Here is a 20,348-nt window from a genome sequence, read left to right on the forward strand (position 1 = left end):
TATATACCATGTCAAAAATATCCTAGAGCTGAAAAATCACTCACTGGTACATATCATTTAAAACTAAATTATCAATATCAATAGTACTGTGCAAATAGCTAACTAGAAAAAAGGGAAGTATTAACTGCAATGGTAATAGTGCATAGTTTCAAACTGAATACACAATATATCAAGTCACCTAATGTATTACCTGTCAGGGTACAGCACAGAAATGGCAGAGCCAATGTGGATGCCAAAGAACTGCCACGGAGACCCTCCTCACCCCAACGTACGTTTTGCCCTTGCTTCTTCCGGGGGCATGTCTGGGGGAGGAGAGTGGACCCTATTTATTTGGAAGCCGAAATCCAATGGTAGCGAGATATATGATGACGATGCTGCATTGCTGATCGGAACAAGCGGTGCATGCATTGTACTCCGTGTGAAATCCAGAGGCCGAGGTTACAGACGCATGCGCACAGTCCGGACGCAAGTATGTAACAGAAGGTAACTGCCCAAATAGTCCTAGTCTATGTATACACCAAACTGCCCTATATTACCCAGGACAGTTGTGCACAGTGCTGAATTTACTAATTAGACCGGACAGAAAAAGGTGAAAGAAAAAAGAAAGGAGAAAAGAACAATAGAAGACCCTATACCACAAAGGAAATAACAATTAACAAGTGTAGATAGATTGAATGACCAAATCGAATGATCCAAATCATGAGAAAGTGAAATGTGAGGAATTAGAGAATAAGTGAAATATGACAATATATTAAGTTAAAATATAAGTGAAGGACGTGATAAAAGATGAGTGACACCCAAATAGGTGCGAATGAATTATTTAATAAAATAATTAATAATCTGAAGTAAAAATATGGTGTTATTATACAATCAAATATTAAATTATCAACATTTGATTACTCTATAAGTTCTAAACATATAAAATGCTAGTGTATAGGCATAATTAATACCATTAGTACAGTACAGACTAAAAACCCCAAAAGGCCAAAAAACCTATTCATCCTCATCCGTTAACTGTCATCATTCCCTAATTCTAAACCTATAAAGTGCTAGTGTCCAAATATAATTAATTCCAATTAATTGAAAACAAGAAACTAAAAACCCAGAGAGTCCATAAAAATGACCTGTACATCCACACCAATTGACTGTCATCATTCCCAAATGCATACACCTCACCATATTATTTGAACAAATACAATATCCTGTTAATATAATACGGAAAACTATAGTCCATAACTGAAAATATCCTAATATTCTTCAGGGCTTCAATCGGTTAGGAACACTTGAGTAGATGGCAACAAATAATAGGGATTTCTTCCTTTCTGAAGGATTCCGGAATGTTCAACATAAAGCCAAAAGAGGAAAGGATTAAGTCCCGTATCAAATCAGGTCCCATATTCTTCCCTTATAGAGATGCCGGAATGCGCAACAGAGAACCAAGAAGGAAAAAAAGAGGTCCCATATCAATCAGGTACAACCGCACTCGTCATCTCTACCTCCTATTAGTCGACTCATCACTAAAAGAAATACGTGTTAAAATACAAAACACAACAGAATGACCATAAAAGGTAAAAACTTAACTTAAAACCGCAATGTACACAACCAATTCCCTCCCCTTTAAAAAAGATGCCAAACCCATGAAAACATCTGTTACAAAAAAGCTGCAAAACCCAGGCTTTCATTGAGGCCTTGGGGACTCATACTCCCCAGACAATATATCCATTTACTCTCAATTTGGGAAAGAATACGGCTCAGATCACCACCCCGTATTCCCAAGGTAACCTGGTCTATCCCCTTGATAACCAGACCTCTGGCAATATATCCATGGTACTGTTTGAAGTGCCTGGGTAAAGATTTCAATTTAGTATCATCTTCGGCCGTTTTTGCCTTTTCAATATCTGATGTGTTCGCGTGTCCTTTTTCTTAGTTATCTGGTGCTTAGTCCTATATATGTTTTGCCACAAGGGCACTGTGCATGATATATTACACCTCTAGTCATACAAGAAATGTTTTTTGTAATGTTGTATACCCAAGAACCGTCAAAATTTGTAAAGATCTTAGACTTGGCATGATTCAAACAGCCCTGTGGAATATGTAAGGGCTGTTTGAATCATGCCAAGTCTAAGATATTTAAAAATGAGATAAATATTAGATAAAGCATGAGAAAATATTAATAAAAATTCCCACGCTAGAGTTCATATGAGTTTATGCCAGCAGGGGGCGCAGCAGCGCAAGTCTATGATGCTACGTTCCCCTGCTTTCAATTATTTCCCCAGATTTTACAAGCAGGAGCAACAGCTGCATTAGCTGGCTCCTGGTTGTAAAATTATTTAACCCCTTCAGATGGATTTACAGTGTGGGACGTCACTGAGCGCCGGAAAGGTATGGGATATTGTTACTTTTTTCTTTTACAGAACGAGGGTCTTCAGGTGGATTAAGTGTACAATAAAGATTTTACAACCCCATGTGTGTATTTATTTCAATAAAATACTTTATTCTTAATGTGTGTGTATTATTGGATTAATAATGTAAAGGTGTCTTATTGACACCTCTCCATTATTAACCAGGCTTAATGTCAACTTACAATAGCAAGGTGACATTAACCCTTTATTACCCCATATTCCCCCCGCTAGTTGGGAGTGGGAAGAGAGAGGCTAAGTGCCAGAATAGGCGCATCTCACAGATGTGCCTTTTCTGGGGTGGCTGGGGGCAGATGTTTTTAGCCGGGGGGCCAATATCCCTCTCTAGGTTATTAATATCTGCCCTCAGTCACTGGCTTTCCCACTCTGGCGGAGAAAATTGCGCGGGAGACCACGCAAGTGTTTTCCGCGATTTAACCCTCTGTTTTAACAGCTAGATCCCCCAAATTTTGCACACACACACTACTAACATTATTAGTGAGGAATATGCAAAAAAAAAAGGGATATGAAATGGTTTACTGTATGTAAACCATGTCTCATATCCTATCGGGTTTGATAAGGAGATAGCAAAAGCCGGCAATTGAATTACCGGCTTTTATGCTATCTAGCGCTGTATGAAATATATATATATATATATATATATATATATATATATATATATATATATATATATATATATATATATATATATATATATTACTGTATATATGTTTTCACAAATATTTGAGCCCATGGATCCATTATATGTCCATTTTGCAAGGTTGCGAGAAAAAAAAGCAGTATGGATGCCATATGGGTTACATATGGAGGATGACATGCGTAAAATACACAGCCACACCCTGCCTACGGATGACATACAGATAACTGTTTTGGGATCATTTCTGCGTATTACACCTGTAAAAAACAGACCGTAGTTTCATACACCAAATGTGACGCCGGCTTTACCATTGCGGTTGATACTTCCCTTTTTTCAAGTTAGCTATTTGCACAGTACTATTGATATTCATAATTTAGTATTAAATTATATGTGCCAGTGAGTGATTTTTCAGCTCTAGGATATTTTTGACATGGTATATAGGTATAATTGACAACATACCATTTGTTACAGAATTGAATGGACTAAAATATCCCTTGTCACTGGGCATTTAATTAATATTATAATAAGGCATATTGCCATACTGTCTGGACCCCCTCCTACTGGATATTTTGATATGATTGTTTTTTGTCTTATACTCTTTTAAAATATGCTTTAATAAATGTTGATGGTTTTAACGTTATGGTTCGCTTCTTTCTGACTACTTAATAGTAAGTCATTTGTGTGGTTATGTATTGTTGAAGTGCCATTGGTTACATTCAGGGACTTCTTTTGATTACACTTACACTGTGTGCAGAATTATTAGGCAAGTTGTATTTTAGAAGATTATTTTTAGTATTGATCAACAACTATGTTCTCAATCAACCCAATAGACTCATAAATATCAAAGCTTAATATTTTTGGAAGTTGGAGTGGGTGTTTTTTAGATTTGGCTATCTTAGGAGGATATCTGTTTGTGCAGGTAACTATTACTGTGCAGAATTATTAGGCAACTTAGTAAAAAAACAAATATATTCCCATCTCACTTGTTTATTTTCACCAGGTAAACCAATATAACTGCACAAAATGTAGAAATAAACATTTCTGACATGGAAAAACAACCCCCCCAAAATTAGTGACCAATATAGCCACCTTTCTTTATGATGACACTCAACAGCCTTCCATCCATAGATTCTGTCAGTTGCTTGATCTGTTTACGATCAACATTGCATGCAGCAGCCACCACAGCCTCCCAGACACTGTTCCGAGAGGTGTACTGTTTTCCCTCCCTGTAGATCTCACATTTTATGAGGGACCACAGGTTCTCTATGGGGTTCAGATCAGGTGAACAAAGGGACCATGTCATTTTTTTTTCTTCTTTGAGACCTTAACTGGCCAGCCACGCTGTGGAGTAGTTGGAGGCATGTGATGGAGCATTGTCCTGCATGAAAATCATGTTTTTCTTGAACGATACCGACTTCTTCCTGTACCACTGCTTGAAGAAGTTGTCTTCCCGAAACTGGCAATAGGTCTGGGAGTTGAGCTTCACTCCATCCTCAAGCCGAAAAGGTCCCACAAGTTCATCTTTGAGGATACCAGCCCATACCAGTAACCCACCTCCACCTTGCTGGCGTCTTGAGTCGGAGTGGCTCTCTGCCATTTACTGATCCAGCCTGTGGCCTATCCATCTGCCCCATCAAGAGTCCCTCTCATTTCATCAGTCCATAAAACCTTTGAAAAGTCAGTCTTAAGATAAAACGTCAAGACTCGGCAAAGAAATATCTTATGTTTCTTGTTCAAAGGTGGTCATTTTTCAGCCTTCCTTACCTTGGCCATGTCCCTGAGTATTGCACACCTTGTGCTTTTTGTTACTCCAGTAACGTTGCAGCTGTAAAATATGGCAAAACTGGTGGCAGATGGCATCTTGGCAGCTTCACGCTTGATTTTCCTCAATTCATGGGCAGTTATTTTATGCCTTTTTTGGCCAACACGCTTCTTGTGACCTTGTTGGCTATTTGCCATGAAATGCTTGATTGTTCGTTGATCACACTTCAAAAGTTTTCAAGACTGCTGCGTTCCTCTGCAAGACATCTCACAATTTTGGACTTTTCAGAGCCTGTCAAATCTCTCTTCTGACCCATTTTGCCAAAGGAAGGTTGCCTAATAGTTAAGCACTCCTTATACAGGGTTTTGATGTCATTAAACAGCCCTCCTCATTAGAGATGCACATCACCTGATTTACTTAATTGGTAGTTGGCTCTCAAGCCTGAACAGCTTGGAGTAGGACAACATGTATAAAAAGTATCATGTGATCAAAATACAACTTGCCTAATAATTCTGTACACAGTGTATGTTACTACGTGAGACTACTTATCCTTCAGGAGGCGAGTGGGCTAAATATGTAGAGTCGTGGAATATACTCGCCTGACAAAGCCTGCATTACAGAGCTGAAGACTTGTTTGTGCTTGGAAAACTTAAAAAAAATAAAAATAAAAAAAAGGTATCTACTTATTACTTGCTGTTGTACCACCTTCTTTCAACCAGCGGCCCTTGTATTTAAATCAGATTGCCAATGCCCTGTAAACGCTCTCTTCACAAGAGGAAAGATTTTCTTCTTCTGCTAGACACATCACTGTTAGCCTTGGCCCTGCCTTTGCTATCGTGCCATGATACCAAACAAAATGATGCTGAAAAAAACGAACAAAAAAAAAAAACATACAAATTTGTTTTGTTGCCATTTACTCAAACACAGAAAGTTTAAATTTTCCCATCAATGCTGTGTGAGGATTTTTTTGTATGTGGCAAGCTGATTTTTTTTTCTCACCATTTTAGGTACACATCACTTTAATGCATTTATGAGTGATTGGCATTCAAAGTAATTGATAATTCTATATTTTAATTGGACTTTCATTAATGCAGACATACCAAATCTATGCATAATTTTTTTTTTTTTATAATGGGAGAGGGGGGGCAATTAATCATCCAATTGCTTCTTCTATGCCCTGCAATTCCACAGTGTTGCAGTAAATGGTTAGCTGGGCTTTATCGAAGACTGGGATTTTAAGTAGTGGCTGAGCTTCATAGCTTAGACATGGTAGGCACAAAGCCTAAAGCAGGTCCCCAGGTTCCATGGCATCCATCGGTACCCGTAATTGATTCACAAGAATGCTGATGGAAACATGGAACGGCATGCGCCTTAATTGCTGTTGTCAGATTGACAGTGGTATTTAGGGTGTTTACAGCAATAATCAGGCAGATAGGTCCTGGCTGTATAGCTCAACTGGTATATGCTGGGTAGGTGGCTGTGTGTGTTCCTGGTCCCGTTCCATATATACAATGTTGGGTTCCTAACTTTGAAAAGAGTTAATAATGTAATTATGTACTGTATCATTAAAGCAGATATGTTATGCGTCTTGTGATCTGAGGACTACATTATCCAACTGAAGTACTCACAAGGGCCACAATAAAACTTAAAGGGGTATTCTCCTCTATTAGATACACTTTTGATATTCCAAAAATACACCGCTCAAAAAAATAAATGGAACACTTAAACAACAGAATGTAACTCCAAGTAAATCAAACTTCTGTGAAATCAAACTGTCCACTTAGGAAGCAACACTGTATGACAATCAGTTTCACATGCTGTTGTGCAAATGGAATAGACAACAGATGGAAATTATTAGCAATTATCAATACACCCTCAATAAAGGAGTGGTTCTGCAGGTGGGGACCACACACCACGTCTCAGTACCAATGCTTTCTAGCTTTTGTTTTGGTCACTTTGAATGTTGGTTGTGCTTTCACATTCGTGGTAGCATGAGAATGATTCTACAACCCACAAAAGTGGCTCAGGTAGTGCAGCTAATTCAGGATGGCACATCAATGCCAGCTGTGGCAAGAAGGTTTGCTGTGTCTGTCAGTGTAGTGTCCAGAGGCTGGGGGCGCTACCAAGAGACAGGCCAGTACACCAGGAGATGTGGAGGGGGCCATAGGAGGGCAACAACCCAGCAGCAGGACCACTACCTCAGCCTTTGTGCAAGGAGAAACAGGAGGAGCACTGCCAGAGCCCTGCAAAATGACCTCCAGCAGGCCACAAATGTGCATGTGTCTGCACAAATGGTTAGAAACCGACTCCATGAGGATGGTCTGAGTGCCTGACGTCCACAGATGGGGCTTGTGCTCACAGCCCAACACCGTGCAGGACGCTTGGCATTTGCCACAGAACACCAGGATTGGCAAATTTGCTACTGGCGCCATGTGCTCTTCACAGATGAGCACTGAGCCCATGTGACTGACGTGACAGAGTTGAGACGCTGTGGAGAGCAATCTTTTGCCTGCAACATTCAGCATGTCCAATTTGGCAGTGGCTCAGTAATGGTGTGGGGTGGCATTTCTTTGGAGGGCCGCACACCTCTCCATGTGCTCGCCAGAGGTAGCCTGATGTTATGTTTGGCTGGTGGTTAGGAGCACTAGAAATGACCAGATGAGCAAACTAGCAATACAGGACGAGCTCTGGGAAGTGGGAGCTCTGCTGACCGCAAACCCTAATGCTATCACAACAACTAGAAATAACCGTGGAGCGTTCCTGACTCTGCCTAGACGCCTCTTCACAGCCTAAGAGCTAACTACCCCTAAGGAAGAAAATACAGCCTACCTTGCCTCAGAGAATCTCCCCAAAGAAATAGGCAGCCCCCACATATATTGACTGTGAGTTAAGATGGAAGTCACAAACAGGAATGAAATAGATTTCAGCATAGGAGGCCAGACTAACTAAACAGACAGAGGATAGAAAAGGTATCTTTGCGGTCAGCATAAAAAACTAACAAAAAACCATGCAGAGTGTGCAAAAGAAACCACCGCACCGACTCACGGCGTGGTGGTGCCACTCTGCATCCCAGAGCTTCCAGCTAACAAGATTAAATCATAATAGCAAGCTGGACAAAAACACAGTGGTAACAAATAAGCTAGCAGGGACTTAGCTTTTGCTGAAATAGACAGGTCATCTGAAAGATCCAAGAGAACTGAACCAGTACTAGGACATTGGCAGCTGGCATCAAGTAAAGATCTGAGTGGAGTTAAATAGAGCAGCCAGCCAAGGCCTGAACGAGATCAGCTGGAGAAGGAATCTCAGAACCAGCAGCTCCACTCACAGCCACCAGAGGGAGTCCATGAACAGAACTCACCGAAGTACCATTCATAACCACAGGAGGGAGCTCGAGAACAGAATTCACAACAGTTCCCCCCCCTTGAGGAGGGGTCACCAAACCCTCACCAGAGCCTCCAGGCCGCTCCGGACGAGCCAAATGAAAGGCATGAACAAGATCGGCAGCATGAACATCAGAGGCAACTACCCAGGAATTATCCTCCTGACCATAGCCTTTCCACTTGACTAGGTACTGAAGTTTCCGTCTCGAAATACGAGAATCCAAAATCTTCTCCACCACATACTCCAACTCCCCCTCAACCAACACCGGGGCAGGAGGATCAACGGAGGGAACCATAGGAGCCACATATCTCCGCAACAACGACCTATGGAACACATTATGGATGGCGAAAGAAGCTGGAAGGTCCAAACGAAATGACACAGGATTAATAATTTCAGAAATCTTATAAGGACCAATGAAACGAGGCTTAAACTTAGGAGACGAAACCTTCACAGGAACAAAACGAGACGACAACCAAACCAAATCCCCAACACGAAGTCGGGGACCAACACAGCGACGGCGGTTAGCGAAACGTTGAGCCTTCTCCTGGGACAATGTCAAATTGTCCACTACGTGAGTCCAAATTTGCTGCAACCTGTCCACCACGGAATCCACACCAGGACAGTCCGAAGGCTCAACCTGCCCTGAAGAAAAACGAGGTTGGAAACCAGAATTACAGAAAAAAGGCGAAACCAAAGTGGCCAAGCTGGCCCGATTATTAAGGGCGAACTCAGCCAAAGGCAAGAAGGACACCCAATCGTCCTGATCAGCAGAAACAAAGCATCTCAGATATGTTTCCAAAGTCTGATTGGTTCGTTCGGTTTGGCCATTTGTCTGAGGATGGAAAGCTGAAGAAAAAGCCAAATCAATGCCCATCTTAGCACAAAAGGACCGCCAAAATCTTGAAACAAACTGGGAACTTCTGTCCGACACGATGTTCTCCGGAATGCCATGTAAACGAACCACATGCTGGAAAAACAATGGAACCAAATCAGAGGAGGAAGGCAATTTAGGCAAAGGTACCAAATGGACCATCTTAGAGAAGCGATCACAAACCACCCAGATAACTGACATCCTCTGAGAGACAGGGAGATCCGAAATAAAATCCATGGAAATATGCGTCCAGGGCCTTTTCGGGACCGGCAAGGGCAAAAGCAACCCACCGGCACGAGAACAGCAGGGCTTAGATCGAGCACAAGTCCCACAGGACTGTACAAAAGAACGCACATCTCGTGACCAGGAAGGCCACCAAAAGGATCTAGCCACCAAATCTCTGGTACCAAAGATTCCAGGATGACCAGCCAACACCGAACAATGAACCTCAGAGATAACTCTACTAGTCCATCTATCAGGGACAAACAGCTTCTCCGCTGGGCAACGGTCAGGTCTATCAGCCTGAAATTCCTGCAGCACCCGCCGCAAATCAGGGGAGATGGCAGACAAAATTACCCCCTCTTTGAGAATACCAGCCGGCTCAGGGACTCCCGGAGAATCAGGCACAAAACTCCTTGAAAGGGCATCAGCCTTCACATTCTTAGAACCCGGAAGGTACGAAACCACAAAATTGAAGCGGGAGAAAAACAGCGACCATCGAGCCTGTCTGGGATTCAACCTTTTGGCAGACTCGAGATAAGTCAGATTCTTGTGATCCGTCAAGACCACCACGCGATGTTTGGCTCCTTCAAGCCAATGTCGCCACTCCTCAAACGCCCACTTCATAGCCAACAACTCTCGATTACCCACATCATAATTGCGCTCAGCAGGCGAAAATTTCTAGAAAAGAAAGCACATGGTTTCATCACAGAACCATCAGAACCTCTTTGAGACAAAACGGCCCCTGCTCCAATCTCAGAAGCATCCACCTCGACCTGAAACGGGAGCGAAACATCTGGCTGACACAACACAGGGGCAGAAGAAAAACGACGCTTCAGCTCCTGAAAAGCCTCAACGGCCGCAGAGGACCAATTGACCACATCAGCACCTTTTTTGGTCAAATCAGTCAATGGTTTAACAACACTAGAAAAATTAGCGATGAAGCGACGGTAAAAATTAGCAAAGCCCAGAAATTTCTGAAGGCTCTTCACAGAAGTAGGCTGAGTCCAATCATAAATGGCCTGAACTTTAACAGGGTCCATCTTGATAGTAGAAGGGGAAAAAATGAAGCCCAAAAATGAAACCTTCTGAAAGAAACATTTAGACCCCTTCACAAACAAGGAATGAGCACGAAGGACCTGGAACACCATTCTGACCTGCTTCACATGAGACTCCCAATCGTCCGAAAAGACCAAAATATCATCCAAATATACAATCATGAATCTATCCAGGTACTTTCGGAAGATGTCATGCATAAAGGACTGAAACACAGATGGAGCATTAGAAAGCCCGAATGGCATCACCAAGTACTCAAAATGGCCCTCGGGCGTATTAAATGCTGTTTTCCATTCATCGCCCTGTTTATACGCCCCTCGAAGATCTATCTTGGTGAACCAGCTAGCCCCCTTAATCCGAGCAAACAAATCAGACAGCGGCAAAGGGTACTGAAATTTGACGGTGATTTTATTAAGAAGGCGGTAATCTATACAAGGTCTCAGAACCATCCTTCTTGGCCACAAAAAAGAACCCTGCTCCCAATGGTGACGACGACGGGCGAATATGCCCTTTCTCCAAGGACTCCTTTATATAACTCCGCATTGCAGCGTGTTCTGGCACAGATAAATTGAACAGTCGGCCCTTCGGAAACTTACTACCAGGAATCAAATTAATAGCACAATCACAATCCCTATGAGGAGGTAGGGCACTGGATTTGGGCTCATCAAATACATCCCGGTAATCTGACAAGAACTCAGGGACTTCAGAACGATGGGAAGACGAAATAGACAACAATGGGACATCCCCATGTACCCCTTGACAACCCCAACTGGATACAGACATTGATTTCCAATCCAATACAGGATTATGGACCTGTAGCCATGGCAAACCCAAAACGACCACATCATGCAGATTATGCAACACCAAAAAGCGAATATCCTCCTGATGTGCAGGAGCAATGCACATGGTCAATTGAGTCCAGTACTGAGGCTTATTCTTGGCCAAAGGTGTAGCATCAATTCCTCTCAATGGAATAGAATACTGCAAGGGCTCCAAGAAAAAACCACAGCGCCTGGCAAACTCCAAGTCCATCAAATTCAGGGCAGCGCCTGAATCCACAAATGCCATAACAGAATAGGACGACAAAGAGCAAATCAGAGTAACGGACAAAAGAAATTTTGTCTGTACAGTACCAATGGTGGCAGACCTAGCGAACCGTTTAGTGCGCTTAGGACAATCAGAGATAGCATGAGTGGAGTCACCACAGTAAAAACAGCCCATTCTGACATCTGTATTCTTGCCGTTCAGCTCTGGTCAAGGTCCTTTCACATTGCATAGGCTCAAGTTTCTGCTCAGAAAACACCGCCAAATGGTGCACATTTTTGCGCTCACGTAAGCGTCGATCGATCTGAATGGCCAGGGACATAGACTCATTCAGACTAGCAGGCGTGGGGAATCCCACCATAACATCCTTAAGGGCTTCAGAAAGACCCTTTCTGAAAATTGCCGCCAGGGCACCCTAATTCCACTGAGTAAGCACAGACCACTTTCTGAACTTCTGACAATATACCTCCGCTTCATCCTGACCCTGACACAAAGCCAGCAAAATTTTCTCTGCCTGATCCACTGAATCTGGTTCATCATAAAGCAATCCAAGCGCCAGAAAAAACGCATCTACATTACGCAATGCCGGATCTCCTGGTGCAAGGGAAAATGCCCAGTCTTGAGGGTCGCCACGTAGCAAAGAAATAATGATTTTTACTTGCTGAATGGGGCCACCAGAGGAGCGGGGTTTCAAAGCAAAAAACAGTCTACAATTATTTTTGAAATTCAGGAACTTAGATCTATCCCCAGAAAACAAATCAGGAATTGGAATTCTGGGTTCTAACATCGGGTTCTGAACTACATAATCTTGAATGCTTTGTACCCTTGCAGTGAGTTGATCCACACAAGAGGACAGACCTTGAATGTCCATATCTACACCTGTGTCCTGAACCACCCAGAGGTTAAGGGGAAAAGAAATACAAAACACACTGCAGAGAAAAAAATATGGTCTCAGAACTTCTCTTATCCCTCTATTGAGATGCATTAACACTTTGTAGGCCAGCTGTACTGTTATTTTTGGCTGGTGGTTAGGAGCACTAGAAATGACCAGATGAGCAAACTAGCAATACAGGACGAGCTCTGGGAAGTGGGAGCTCTGCTGACCGCAAACCCTAATCCTATCACAACAACTAGAAATAACCGTGGAGCATTCCTGACTCTGCCTAGACGCCTCTTCACAGCCTAAGAGCTAACTACCCATAAGGAAGAAAATACAGCCTACCTTGCCTCAGAGAAACTCCCCAAAGAAATAGGCAGCCCCCACATATATTGACTGTGAGTTAAGATGGAAGTCACAAACACAGGAATGAAATAGATTTCAACATAGGAGGCCAGACGAACTAAACAGACAGAGGATAGAAAAGGTATCTTTGCGGTCAGCATAAAAAACTAACAAAAAACCACGCAGAGTGTGCAAAAGAAACCACCGCACCGACTCACGGCGCGGTGGTGCCACTCTGCATCCCAGAGCTTCCAGCTAACAAGATTAAATCATAATAGCAAGCTGGACAAAAACACAGTGGTAACAAATAAGCTAGCAGGGACTTAGCTTTTGCTGAAATATACAGGTCATCTGAAAGATCCAAGAGAACTGAACCAGTACTAGGACATTGGCAGCTGGCATCAAGTAAAGATCTGAGTGGAGTTAAATGGAGCAGCCAGCCAAGGCCTGAACGAGATCAGCTGGAGAAGGAATCTCAGAACCAGCAGCTCCACTCACAGCCACCAGAGGTAGTCCATGAACAGAACTCACCGAAGTACCATTCATAACCACAGGAGGGAGCTCGAGAACAGAATTCACAACATCCTGACTGCCATTAGGTACAGAGATGAGATCCTCAGACCCCTTGTAAGACCATATGCTGGTGCTGTTGGCCCTGGGTTCCTCCTAATGCATGACAATGCCAGACCTCATGTGGATGGAGTGTGTTAGCAGTTCCTGCAAGATGAAGGCATTGAAGCTATGCACTGGCCCGCCCGTTCCCCAGACCTCAATCCTATTGAGCACATCTGGGACATCATGTCTCACACCATCCACAAATGTCACGTTGCACCACAGACTGTCCAGGAGTCGGCAGAAGCTTTTGTCCAGGTCTGGGAGGAGATCCCTTTAGGAGACCATCCGTCACCTCATCAGGCACATGACCAGGCATTGTAGGGAGGTCGTACTGGCACTTGGAGGCCACACACACTACTGAGCATCATTTCCTTGTCTTGAGGCATATCCACTGAAGTTGGATCAGCATGTAACTTCATTTTTCAGTTTGATTTTAAGCATCATTCCAACTCCAGTCTTCCGTGGGATATTAGTTGTGATTTACGTTGATAATGAAGTTTTATTGTTCTCAACACATTCCACTATGTAATGAATAAAGATTTACAACTGGAATATTTCATTCAGTGATATCTAAGATGTGGGATTTTAGTGTTCCCTTTATTTTTTTTGAGCAGTGCATATCTAACAATTCTATGATTGTGATTCTTCCACTTCCAGAACTATATACTATCGAAAGAATGCATGTTGCCTCTTCCCTGTATGCACTCAGCAACCATTTTCATATGCTTGCATGTTTTCTTTTCTAAGAATACAAACTAAAATGTGTCTACAAGGAGAATTAGAGCTGCTAACACAGGAAGAGATATGATGTCATATGAATCTCTGAAGCTTGGGATGATGCACAGGCTTAACATGAAGGTAGAAGGTGTTATATTGGTAAAGTGTATATCTCTACATTTATTGGTAAAGTGTATATCTCTACATAGATCCAAGCTTCAGAGAATGGTAGCTCTGTAGAAACTGTTTGGGTAAGGATTAGTGATGAGCGAGTATACTCATTGCTCGGGTGATATCCGAGTATTTGTGACTGCTCAGAGATTTCATTTTCCTTGCCGCAGCTGCATGATTTGTGACTGTTAGATAGCTTGATTACATGTGGGGATTCCCTAGCAACCAGGCAACCCTCACATGTACTCAGGTGTTATGGACTGGTTATTTAGGAACGACATGCGACTAGCTCTGAGCAGGTGGTAACTATACGGACCGCAGTTCCTGATCTTAACACAACACTAGCAGTAGCCGTGGGATGTTCCTGTCACTCCCTGGACACCTCATCACAGCCGGAGAACTAGCTACCCCTAAAGGTAGAAACAGGAAAGCTATCTTGCCTCAGAGAGAATCCCCAAAGGATGGACAGCCCCCCACAAATAATGACTGTGAGTGGAGAAGGAAATGACATACATAGAATGAAACAAGATTTAGCAAAGGAGGCCACTTCTAGCTAGATAGATAGTACAGGACAGAACACTGTGCGGTCCGTAATAAAAAGTAGAAAAAGTCCACCGCAGAGAAATGCAAAAATCTCCACACCTGACTAAAGGTGTGGAGGGCAAAATCTGCTGCCCAGAGCTTCCAGCTTAGCTGAATAGATCCATACTGATAAGCTGGACAAATGAGCAAAACATAGAATGTGCTGAACAATAAAGTCCACAACAAGAGGACTGCAAAAGGACAAGCAAGGACTTTGCTGAACAGGTCAGAGTGTCAGGGAAATCCAAAAGAGCCGTGACTCCAAGCAGGAACAATTGACAACTGGCATTGATTGAGGGATAAGGCCAGACTAAAATAGCCGAGCCAGAAAGACGATCAGTGGAAGCAGCTGCTGATGCTAAATCCAAGAAGCAGCCATACCGCTCAAAACCACCGGAGGGAGCCCAAGAGCAGAACTCACAAAAGGGCTTCTTACAACCACCGGAGGGAGCCCAAGAGCGGAATTCACAACACTCAGGCTGGCTAGCAGCCGTAAATCATGCAGCTACGTCAACAAAAACGAAATTTCCGAGCAGTCTCAATTACTTGGAGATCACCCGAGCGTGCTCGGGAAAACCCAAGCAATGAGTATACTCGCTCATCACTAGTAAGGATACAAAGAGAGAAGAACAGAAAGGACGCTATTGTGGGTGTTTACTATTGGCCAACTGCACAGACTGAAGATATGGATGAACTCTTTTTACATCAAAACAATACAACATGGGAGATTTTAACTATTAAGATATTTGTTGGCAAAAGTAATGGGTCCAAAAAATTCTTATCTTCTACATTTTGAAAAAAGTTGTCAGCGAGAGAAGAGTGAACAAGAGTATCTGCCAACTTAGACCTAATTGTTACCAGCAGGGAGGAAATGGTTGAGGAAGTAAAGATGGCTGGGATTGTAGGAGGCAACAATCATGTTATCCTCAAATTTTGGATTACAGGAGGAAGAAGACCTGCGAGGACTCAGACTTTATGGTTGGACTTCAGAAAAGCAGATTTTAATGAACTCAGAAAGAGGGTAGGAAAGATCTAATGGCTTTTTGCTCGAAAGGACTTCAGGATGGGGGATTTTGCTGAATGAAATTCCCACTGCACAATCAGTAACGATCCAGAAAAGAAGGGAACATTTTAAACATTTAAAGAGACTAGGATAGATTAACAAAGGACTTAAACACTTGCTAAAAAGGAAAACAGAAATGCATATAAAATGGAAAAAGGGAGGCCTATCTAAGAATATAATCCTGTCTGCATGTCTGCAGTGTAATGCAGGGTGAGCTTTAGAAGAGTTAAATTCAGTAACGAGGTTAGACTTGCAAAGGAGTCTGAGAGCAATAAAAAAAAGGATTGTTTGAGGCGTATGTCAGAGATGCTATAGGATTTTTACAGGATGAAAAGGGTGAAGTGGTCAAAAATGATGTTGTGAAGGCCGAAAGTTTTAAAATAATTTCTATTTTGCATCTGTGTTCACTAAGAAAGCAATTGTTAACATCAACTGATCTTCACGGTGCCATCGAAGAAATAAATTTATCCACACTATCCATAAACAGAGAAATGGTGAGGGAACACTTAGCTAATTTAAATTCAATTAAATCTCCTGGTACAGACGAATTGCATCCTAAGGTAATATGCAAATTGTCTCTTCAGAAAGGAAGAGGACTAGAACTCTAGTGCCACCTATTGGAAGTAGCAATCCTAAAAGTCAATGTTGATCCTTTAACGAGCCTTGTCACATGACTTAGGATAAAAGCCAAATTAGAATCTCAATTTGCAGACACTGTGTTTCGGGGTTCTGCCCCTCATCAGTGTAAAGTGGAGATCTGGTTTGGCTGAGAGTTCTAGAGTTCTAGTCCTCTTCCTCTCTGAAGAGACAAATTGCATATTTCCCAGAGGAGCATTGCGGCTCATCTCAGCATGCTTAGAATGTCAATCTCCGCAAGGAGAAACGATACTTCTTGGATATTGGTCAGACGCCTCTGTCAGCCAAACCAGATCTCCACTTTGTACTGACAAAGGGCAGTATCCCGAAACAGTGTCTGCTAATTGAGATTCTGGTTTGGCTTTTATCCTAAGTCATGTGACAAGGCTCATTAAAGCGTCGATATTGACTTTCAGGATTGCTACTTCCAATAGGTGGCACTAGAGTTCTAGTCCTCTTCCTCTCTGAAGAGACAATTTGCATATTTCCCAGAGGAGCATTGCGGCTTTAAGTCTCCTCATCTCGGCATGCTTAGCATGTCAATCTCCACAAGGAGAAACGATATTTCTTGGATCCTAAGGTAATGAAAGAGATAACAGAGGAAATTGCAAAACCATTAGCCTGAAACTGTGAACATTCCTGGAAAACAGGCAAATGTCCCTTTCGCCAGTCTTCTGGTACTTCTATCTTCAAAAAAGGAAAAAAGATGGAGCCAAGAAATTGCATGCCAGTGAACTCTACTTCTGCACCAAGAAAGATCTTTGAACAAATTATTTAACAAGCATGTATGTAAGTACATGGATAAGAATACAGTATTTTTAACCAGAGCCAGCACTAATCTAATTTCCTTCTATGATGTAATGACTGGGTTGATTAGGGAAATGTGGTGTATACTTTATCAAATGCATTGCAGACATCGAGATAAAATATCTCCTACTATCCTTATTGAAAAAATGACCTAGTGTGGGATTGACAAGTCTACAATTAGGTGGATTTATAACTGGCTCAGTGATAATACTCAGATTGGTAATAAAAGGTTACACATCAAATTGGAAGTGTTTCAGGTGGGTACTAGAAGGCTCTGTCTTGGCCCTAGTGCAGTAAAACATTTTTATAAAGCTTCTAGATAAGGGAACTAAAGGTAAACTGATCAAATCTGAAGATTATGCAAAGCTAGGAATGATAGTTAAAACTATAGAAAACAGAGGATTCAGAAGGATCTAGTTAAGCTTGAAAAATGGACAGTGACAAATTTAATGGAGTAATACAAGATTCTACATCTGGGCCAGAAAAACTAAAATTTCATCTACAGAACGGGAGTAATAGAACTAAGCAACAGCACATGTGAAAAAGACTTGGGTATACAAATAGATAATAGATTGCACATGAATCAACGGTGTGATGCAGCAGCAAAATATGCAAACAAAGATATGGGATGTATTAAGAGAAGCAGAGAGTCTAGATCTCGTGAATTAATTATCCTTCGCTACTCATCTTTGGTCATACCTCATCTGGAATACTGTTAAGTTTTGAGCACCACATTTTAAAAAAGACATTGAAAAACTTAAGCAAGTTCAGAGAAGAGCTAACAGGGTGGTGAGCGGATTGCTAAGTATGTCCTACGAGGAACGGTTAAAGGATCTGAGAATGTTTAGCTTGCAAAAAAAGGCTAAACTGAAATAAGAATCCACAAATAATTGTGTAGAGGGATTATCATTATTCTCATTTGCACATGGAAATACAAGACACGATGGAGTAAAACTGAAAACGTTTTGACAGTGAGGGTGATCAATGAGTGGAACAGGCTGCTATGAGAGGCGGAGTTCTCTTTCAAAGGTAGCCTTCAAACAGAGGCTAGACAGACATCTGTAGGAGACTGTTTAGTGAATCCTGCATTGAGCAGGGGGTTGGATACGATGACTCTGGAGGTTCCTTTCAACTCTAACATTCTGTGATTCTAATATAGATACATCATTATTTTATAGGAGAGGTAAAATCTGCAATTATGTTATTAGTGTATTTATACAGATCTAAATCTCATCTGTTTTGTAAATTACTTCCATATTTCATAGTGATTTTTGTCCTTTTTACCTTAGATTCCACTGGAAAATATTGGACCGTGGGAAATGATACCTCTGTTACCAGCAGTAGCCCATTCCGTATAGATTTCTTCTTTGAGTTCTTTGATCAGAACAAGGTCGCAATCAAGGTGAATGGCCTCTACCTCAAAGGAGATCATGCTGGTGTTCTTAAAGCCAATGGAGAGTCAATTGATCCTTCTACTTTATGGGAGTACTAAGCAATGGTGCCTGTAACAACATCCAGTCTAGTATCATTATACATCCTGTGTCTCTTGTGCCTATGTCTTTCTGAACAGGATATCACTTATGCATACTGCTTTGATCATTAAAGTGGTACTCCTGGGAATATATATATATAATATATATATATATATATATATATATATATATATATATATATATATATATATATATATATATATATATATATATATATAATATTTTATCTCCAAAGTCTGACAAGAAACTGATCCGCACCACTGTTCCACCTGTGTCCGGGTGCTAATTCAAACACACAACCCAGTGATTAGCATCATCATGGGTGCCCACTAAAAGAACAATGCAAATGTCCTTGTAGCAAGTAGAAAAAGATTGTCACTCACCATCCTTAAAATTCACTTTATTACAGCATTTTTAAAATATCCAGGTCAGGAGAGTGACATGTGGAATGACTGAGCAGGACGACGATCGTTTCGTGCATGAGCAGTGATTCCACATGTCACTCTCCTGACCTGGATATTTTAAAAATGCCATAATAAAGTGAATTTTTCATGACTGTGAGTGTTAGGCCGGGGTCACACATGCGAGAAACTCGTCCGTGTCTCGCATGTGAAACCCAAGCTCTGGCGCCGGCACTTGGGAGCGGAGCGTGCAGATCCATGTGTTCCTATGCGGCCGCACGCTCCGCTCCACAGTGCCGGCGCCACAGCTTGCTTTTAACCAGCGAGACTCGGCCGTATCTCGCACCAGTGTGTCTCCGGCCTCACTCTTTATCTACATATATATAAAGAAAAATTGGAACAGCACAATGCAGTGGTTGCCCGGCCTCCTGGGTAGAATGGTCCACTCATCTACCCAACTTGTATACATACATAGAAAAAAGAAGGCAGCACTCCAAGTCCTTTTCAGGGTGAAAAATGTGAAATTTATTCAACCCACATCTCTGTGGAGTGCTGCCTTCTTTTTTCTATGTATGTGTGTATATATATATATATATATATATATATATATATATATATATATATATATATATATATATATATATATATATAATGTGTGTGTGTGCAGTTTTATTATCTTTATAACAGTTGTAATTTAGTGTGACAGAAGCTGCTCCACACTGCTATCACCACCTTCCCGTCTGGGACAATAGGGGCACAGTGTGAAGCTCCCTGCTGTAACAGCCTGTCCTACAAGAGGGTGTGTGGCCACACCCTCTCTTTTCTGCAGAGAAAGGGCTGTTATCAGGAAACTGGGTAATGGTAGCAGACTCTGCTTTTACTTCCCAGATGGGAGGGTTGAGCAGTGAAGAGCAGCCCCTGTTAATCCAGCCCCTGATGTCTCCCTGTCTGCAATCCAGGAAGAGGTTGAGTGACCTGCTCCCTGTTAGTGGTCCTGCAGTGAAGTAGACATTATCAGGGGGCTGGCCATTAATAGAAGCTGGGGGGGGGGGAGAGAAGGCCAAGCTCCCTCATCTGATGCTGCTGTGAGAAACACATTATTGGGGCTGGCTACTGCTACTAAAATCCAGGATATATCTCAGCTAGAAGAGTATGGCCCATTAATTAAAACATAACCTTTACTAATATTATTAAAATGGACAAACAGTACATATCAAATTAAAGTGCTCACGCCGAAAACTGTGCATAATA

The 20,348-nt window shown here is 42.0% G+C and overlaps 1 protein-coding gene across 2 annotated transcripts in view; it reads left to right on the forward strand.

The window, feature by feature from the left end:
• FSCN1 (fascin actin-bundling protein 1) overlaps nucleotides 1–18,835 on the forward strand; it is a 167,396-nt gene extending 148,561 nt beyond the window's left edge. For both annotated transcript variants that reach the window (XM_077275627.1, XM_077275625.1), the window contains one exon: nucleotides 18,493–18,835. In XM_077275627.1, the coding sequence (XP_077131742.1) occupies nucleotides 18,493–18,695 (203 nt within the window). In that variant the 3' untranslated portion in view covers nucleotides 18,696–18,835. The remainder of the gene's footprint in view (nucleotides 1–18,492) is intronic.
• The last annotated feature ends 1,513 nt before the right edge of the window (nucleotides 18,836–20,348 follow it).

Source organism: Ranitomeya variabilis, chromosome 7 (assembly GCF_051348905.1).
Source record: "Ranitomeya variabilis isolate aRanVar5 chromosome 7, aRanVar5.hap1, whole genome shotgun sequence".
Lineage (NCBI taxonomy): Eukaryota > Metazoa > Chordata > Amphibia > Anura > Dendrobatidae > Ranitomeya > Ranitomeya variabilis.